Below are 7529 nucleotides of genomic sequence, written 5' to 3' on the forward strand. Positions count from 1 at the left end.
CTCACTGGGGGGGGACTAGAAGGGTTTGGGAGAAACCTTGTTTCCCCTAGTGCCCCCTGGCATAACAAGGAATAATGGCCACAAGTTGTTGGACAGTAGGTTTAGATTAGACATCCGCAAGAACTACTTCACAGTTAGAGCGGCTAGGATCTGAAACCAACTTCCACGGGAAGTGGTGCTGGCTCCTACCCTGGGGGTCTTTAAGAGGAGGCATGATGCCTACCTAGCTGGGATCATTTGAGCCCAGTTGTTTTTTTTCTCCTGCCCTGGCGGGGGGTCAGACTTGAAGATCTATAAGGTCCCTTCCGACCCTACTTCTATGATTCTATGATCAAGGGCCGCATGACAGGCAGCCATGGGCAGATAAGTATTAATTTTCTAAATTTTTTAGGGGGACCCTGCAGGCCAGACAGAATGGCCTGGCAGGCTGCACCTGGCCCATTGGCCGTATTTTACCCACCCCTGCCCTGTATAGTATTTAGCATCATGATATGCAGTTGAAGTATGTGAAATGTTAGTTTCTGATAGTTACGGATCTAAAATATTATCTCTAATAACTATTTTTTATTATAATACAATTTTCCATTTATACACAAGCAACTGAGAACTAGCATGAGTGAAGCCATTCAGAAGTCTTACTGATTTGAGTACACATATCTTTGCCAGCTGCATGTCCAAACAGCACAGGTTTTCCATTAAAATGATGCAAGATTTCTTATGCTAATGAGGAAGACGCATGCTGGGAACTGGGCTTGCATTTCCTAGGTCTCCTCCAAGTTGGTAACAGATTCTTGAACTATTCCAATAATTAAAATTATTTCTGCTAGTGGGATGCCAAGAGCATCTGAAGGAAGAAATCCAACTAGCAGTATAAACTTACAAAAAAACCTCTTACCTATTAAGAAGGCACACTAATGATGTGCAACTAAACAGTATTCAAATACGGAACTATATCAAATTATTTGCTTGTCTCTGAATTCATGATTCTGCTGAGTCATCACTTCAAACTAAAAAACAAAATTAAGGCAATATCCTACACAATCTGATTCTAACTGTGTCATGTTTGACAGGCACATTGGGTTGTAACAGTTGCATGCTACCAAAATAACCAGCCACAACATAATTACTGTCTTTATGGCTCTCTACTATCTTATGAACTGTCTACAGAAGCTGCAGCTACTATAAAGTAGATTAATCTAGAGACAGCAAATGCCATGCAAGATAAAATAATATGCATATGGGCTTATCTTCCTTCAAAATAAATTGTAGAATACCACTAGTGCTAGTAATGGCTTGCTAATGGCTGAAGAAAGTGGTTAAAAAAAGATTATTAAAATAAACTAAGTTATCATAACCTCTCTCAAAACTAACACCATCACAAATAGCAAGTAAAATATTTGTGCTAATATTACTATTTAAAATTCTATTTCACCTTCAGATATTTAAATGACACTTAAACAGCCATAACTACAATTTTTGGCACAACATGGATTCTATATACAATTGTATAGTTATGCTCACAAGGGCTGCCCACTCTCTTCATAGGCTCAAGTGTAGAACAGAATCTCAAAGGCACAATCCTAATGCTGGGTAAGTCCCAAAAACTTTAGTCACTAAAAAACCACCACACCAAAAAGTGTTTGACAAAAGAGATGGAGGAACTGAGCCCTCCCACCTTTTAGCCCAGTGATTAAGCCACTTGCCATAGCACGCTACAGGGGCCAGAATTTTTGAGACAGAAAGAATTTAGCCAAGTTGAGAAACTCCAACAAGAAACATTAATTTCTCGTCATACAACAAATTGTTGGCTAAAACAAACTAAACCATTATCCATCCACCATTGGTGGCGTATTACAGAAAGATAATCATATTAATTTGTTCTCTGCATTGAAGTGATCAGATCTTCTCATCCAAACTGTGGAACTAGAAAAATGGACAATTTATTAAAGCTCCGCTCTACAAAAAAAAGTATGCATTGACAGGAATTGAGGTTATACATAGGAAACCCTAGGAAAATACAAGTATACTTTACCTTTAACATTTTTTCCAAATCCCATAGACGCAGCAACTGCACTCTCCTCTTGTCTTTTGCTGTTTGTTTTCTCTTTCATGACATCATCATCACTTGAAACATCATCAGAGCTCATCTTCTTTTTCTTCTTTTTTTTATGTCGAGGTGGAAGCTTTTTTGGGAAAGTAAACATGGGGAATATCACAAGGAGCATTGCAATGGCACAAAGGAGGAATCCACTCCACCTACAGTCAGGAAATATGAACAGCAGTTGAGAGCCAGCATAGCGTGAGACACAAAAATGACCAAGTAAACTACAGTGGCTATCACACTGTAAATCACAGTCTGTCCCAGCTTTTGAGAAAAATATTTATCAGCAGAATACCACAAAGCCTCTTGTAAAGATGGATTATACCTTTAGAGTCACAAGCTAAGGGTCTCTGCCATGCACAAACTTCTCTTTCATAAAGAGGTGGTTTGGAATCACCATTGGAAAAAAGCAGACTTAGTCCCCTTGATCATACAAAGAATTCTGCAGGGCTTGGAGGACATGCATGCAGGGAATATATAGGCTGGAAGACAAGGCAGTGATGTAGTAGCTGAAGGAAAGCAATCATCCTCCTAAAAGCCCTAAAGTTTAACTTTACCAAGGACCCCATCTATTCAGAAGAACCTCCTTTAAGGAGGATTTAATGCGCAAGTGAATCTCTAACAGCCAGCCAGTGGCCAGCACATGGCAGCAAGCTCATATTACCGTGGAAGAACTCAGAAAACTTAAGAAGGGAAACTATAGAATCACATGACCTCCTTCATGGGGATTTAATAGAGAAAACAATTCACCTCTAAGGGAGGAACTCAAATTTGCTCTATACAATTACTTGAACCTATGGAAAGTCTGGCTTTCACTAGAAAAAAATTCTGAAGTCCAACTGTGAACTCCTTTTACACAAATGTAAATTAATGAATGATCAGTATACTACAGCAAAACACCAGCTCAGAAACCCTAAGAGAGGGGAATCTGTTCCTTTGACTTCAAATAAGATGATTTCAGGCTAGTTTTTTTAGACTTGTTCTATCATCTGATGCCCAGAGTTCTATCCCTGAGCCAAATATTTCATAGTACATGTCTGAAAATATTAATAGAAGGTGACAGGACTTCCTATCTGAATAAGAGAAACAGTATTTGGCTTCATTTATGCAATGCAACAGAAATACATGATATACTTTAAAATGGAACAAAATATGCCATACAATGCACAGATGATGATTTGTGGATGATGAATTATGAAGGTTAAAAACAAATTTAAATCCTGTAAATATAGCATCTTGTTTCTAGAAATTTTTGCAGGCAGATCTCATAAGGCAAATATAAAGTGGCTAAAAGTTTTGACTTTACGTAAGCAGAAAATCCCTTATTCATTCATTTTAGCTGATAAAATACATGGATTAGAAATAGGACTTTTAGAAGGATTAGTAGGCACCATCAGACAGGGAATAAATTACTACAGTACATAGAGATATAGTAGAAATTCCTTTTAGGATATCAGGGAGAAACACTACAAAGCACTGATCAAGGAAATGGTCTTGGCAATAATAAATAGAAATAAGACCATCCACTCAGCACAGGACACTGGCATGTATCAACAAGTGAAATTAAAATCTAAAGAAGCCATTATGACAGCATACCAAGTGCTGGATATGTCATAACTGCAGCATAGTACATAACATGTCATGCGTCACATAGGACATGTGTCTTGCTTTACAGGAAAGATGGCAAAGAAATGGAAAACAGACCAGAGTGGACAGCAAGAATAATAAGTAGTTTCACTATTAGCAATTAGGATACAGCAGACAAAATCCTGGAGAATACCCCAAAGGCTTCTGAGCAACAACTAGGCTTTCAAAAGGAATGAAAGCTAGAAAATATAAATGGCACAAAAGGAATATCTTTCAAATCCTTATGTGGAATTGTGGGGAAAGCAGTGTGAGAAGAGCCAAGCATAAGCAGACTCAGAATTAGGGAAACAGAAATCTCTCTTCAAATTCACAGACTTCCAAGACTTGCAGAGCCAACTTCCATGCAAATATATCATTAATAAAGCATGGTAGTCATCTTACAGAATATAGATTTCCACATAATTTCTCTCCGAATTCAAGCAGATATCCAAGTGTAAGTTTCTGGATCATTGTATAACTATGACAGTATTGAATATAAGGTAATTTAAAATGCATAGTGCCAGGAAATTATTATTTGGTTACAACTTAGACAATTTAGCCAAAGATGCATTGAGTAAGAACCCAGAATTGCAGTGACTAGAGCAAAGCCAAATTCTAATTTTTCATTGATTTTCAGCAGAACGTAAAAAATCCTCAGAATGGCATGATTATTGGTTTTAACTGACCTCAGAATATCTAAGTTAAACTGCTTCTGAGAAAGAAGCCTTCTCAGTACAACACTAGGAAGGTAGTTGTTACCTCTCTTTGTCCTTTCCATTTTCAAAGGGTATTTTTTACACATGCACACATCACAGCACCAGGCACTTTGGAAAGCACCCAGCACTGCAGAGCATACAATTGTATAAGTGGCAAAATGTGCGTCAGCGCTGAGAAAATGGCAGTGGTATGCTTTTGAACTAAGACACCGTGGAGGTGCTTTAATTCAAGAGCACACTGCCACCATTTTCTACGCGCTGATGCGCATTTTGCCACTTATACAACTGCACACAATGCAGGGCAGTTTGCCTCAGCTCACATGCAGAGCAGACTCGATTAAGTCTGCTCTGAAACAGTGGATCTCTGGCGCATCCCTGGAAAAACGTATGTGTATAAATGCCTCAACATATCAGGACTTTTAAGAGAAACAACAACTTTTTTTTATCTATTTCTTTAGAAATCTGGTGATGGCAATTACATTGCTAAATTATTTTTCAAGTTTTTGAGTCAATATCCATTGCATGGAACATGGCTATTACCCAAGTTAAATCAAAACCCAGCATCAATCCTTGTCAGGCACTATTGCAAAGCACTCCATAAGAAAAGCAAATATGCAATAGGTAAAGGCAGGCATCATCCTTGTCTTGCCACAGCAACAGGAAGGAATTTGTTATGTTAGCATATCATAGAATCACAAAAGTAGGGTCAGAAGGGACCTTACAGATCTTCAAGTCTGACCCCCTGCCTGGGCGGGAGAAAAAAAACACAAAAAAACAAAAAAAACTGGGCTCAAATGATCCCAGCTAGGTAGGCATCAAGCCTTTTCTTAAAAGACCCCAGGGTAGGAGACAGCACCACTTCCTTTGGAAGTTGGTTCTAGATCCTAGCCTAATGGAAGTAGTTCTTGCGGATGTCTAATCTAAACCTACTCTCCAACAACTTGTGGCCGTTATTCCTTGTCATGCCAGGGGGCGCTAGGGGAAACAAGGTCTCTCCCAAACCCTTCTGGTCCCCCCTAGTGAGTTTATAGACAGTCACCAGGCCCCCCCCTCAGCCTTCTCTTGTGAAGGCTGAACAGGTTTAGGTCCCTCAGTCTCTCATTGTAGGGTCTGCCCTGTTGTCCCCGGATCACGAGGGTGGCCCTCCTCAATAATGACTCCAAGATCCTTTTCTGCCTCAGTGCTCTCAAGAAGAGAGTTTCCCATCTTATAAGTGTGCTGCTGTATGACCATATGTTTATATGGTCTTCAGAAGAAAATGAAAACAACCTATAGTCAGTCTTTGCTAGTCTAATCTGACAGAAAAGTTTTCTCCTGGCCTTAAATCTGACAACTGGTCTGATCCTAAGTGCATCGGCCAAACACTTGACTGCCGGTAGGAATTTTGGTAGAGACCTACCTAAATCACGGGTTCATGGATTTTGCGGAAACCTCAAAATCTGGGCTTCCCTGCAAAATCCAGGGTTGCCCGTGGGAAGGAAAGACAACCTCCAGGGCCTCTCCACCAAACAGTACTGAAGGGTGGTGCCTCTCTGACAATCAATGCTGAAGGGCCAGGCTGCCACAAAATGCCTGCAAAATGAGCTCTTTGTGGCAGGACAAAGCTGGAAAAATGACTGACTGTCTCACCATGAACTAAGTCAGTCCCTAAATATCCAGATACTCCACTCAATCCCAGCCCACAGCTATTAGTATATCTATTGCTTCAGAAGATAAAAAAATCCCAAAGCATAGAAACTAAAGTAAGCTATTTATAGGGGAAAGTGGAAAATTATTCCTAGCTACTCCAGACAACCAGCAGCACCTCCGAAATGTGGAATTACTACATAGGGTTGGCATTAAGTTTCCTTCCCTATAATGGGAATATCATATATTTGTATCCAGGTACCACAAATATTGATTACTGACTCCCCCCCACTCAGCACACCTTAAACCCACATGCAGGGCAGCCCATGAAGAACTGCCTGTGAACTTGCCAGGCAGATGGAGCCCACCAACTCCCATCACACATTCATTTTGAGGCATACAAAACAGCCACAAAGATGTTCCACATTAAACACCATTTATGGCCACTGAATATATGGTATGCTACCATTTACCATGGGATAAATGCAGTTCTGCCAGGGGCTATTATGGGTGCAGCTCTGTTCCATGCCTGTGGCACAGAGTCACTTGAAAACTAAAATGCATTAATTTAGTTAAAATCTGAATTTAATACTGAGGTAAGAGCATGAAGGCTAGGGACAGTTATTACATATACACCAGTGTAAGTGACTGGAAACAGGTTTAAATCTGTAACAACAGAAGTTCAGCACACATAAACCCGTTTCAAAATGGCTGAACCCAGTTTGAAATAGACCTGGATGCTTGTGGTATCACACTTAACTGATTTAGGTTAAACCAGTCTGTCAAACTTCTGTCCCAGATCCCCTCCTGACTCAAGTTACCTTTGCAGTTCACCAGCATCCCAACATACTTTGAGGCCCCCTGCAACCTCCCTCCTCATAGGGCAGCCCCCTGGAACACAGCTCACACTCTGGTGTTCCAGCCCAGTGCCAAGCTGGCCCAACCCCAGGGCTGTCACAGAGCTGCATGCACAGATCCTCTGCCCAGCTACAGCTCCCAACACTGGGCAGCATGCAACCCAGAACAGGTAGGGTCCACACAGCCCTGGCTTGGCCAGCATGCTTGCAGGGAGGGGATATGGCAGGGAGCCAACGGAGAGCCTTCCCTCAGTAACTGCACAGCCCCAGCTTGGCCAGCACATAGCCCAGAGCTGGGGTGGGGAGGTGCATAGGGAGAGCCTACACAGACACTTCCCTCAGGGTCCCTGTTGACTCCCCCTGCCAGCTCTGTGCTGCCCAGCCAGGGCTATATAGACCCTGAAGGAAGCATCTGTCTTGGCTCCCCATGCTGCAGCCAGCCCAGCTGCCAGATTTCATAGACATTAGGGCTGGAAGGGACCTCGGGAGATCATCGAGTCAGCCCCCTGACGAAAGGGCAGGAAGTCAGCTGGGGTCATAGGATCCCAGCAAGATAAGCATCCAATTTACTCTTGAAGGTGTTCGATGTAGGTGCTTGAACCA

The 7529-nt window shown here is 41.5% G+C and overlaps 1 protein-coding gene across 1 annotated transcript in view; it reads right to left on the reverse strand.

Moving 5' to 3' along the window:
* Window positions 1-7529, reverse strand: part of SLCO5A1 (solute carrier organic anion transporter family member 5A1) — a gene marked incomplete at its 5' end in the record, with an annotated part of 93650 nt that overhangs the window by 37872 nt on the left and 48249 nt on the right. The window contains one exon of the mRNA XM_019543548.1: window positions 2033-2256. Coding sequence (XP_019399093.1) covers window positions 2033-2256 — 224 coding nt within the window. The remainder of the gene's footprint in view (window positions 1-2032; window positions 2257-7529) is intronic.

Source organism: Crocodylus porosus, unplaced genomic scaffold, assembly GCF_001723895.1.
Source record: "Crocodylus porosus isolate Cpor-Errol unplaced genomic scaffold, CroPor_comp1, whole genome shotgun sequence".
In the NCBI taxonomy this organism is placed as follows: domain Eukaryota; kingdom Metazoa; phylum Chordata; order Crocodylia; family Crocodylidae; genus Crocodylus; species Crocodylus porosus.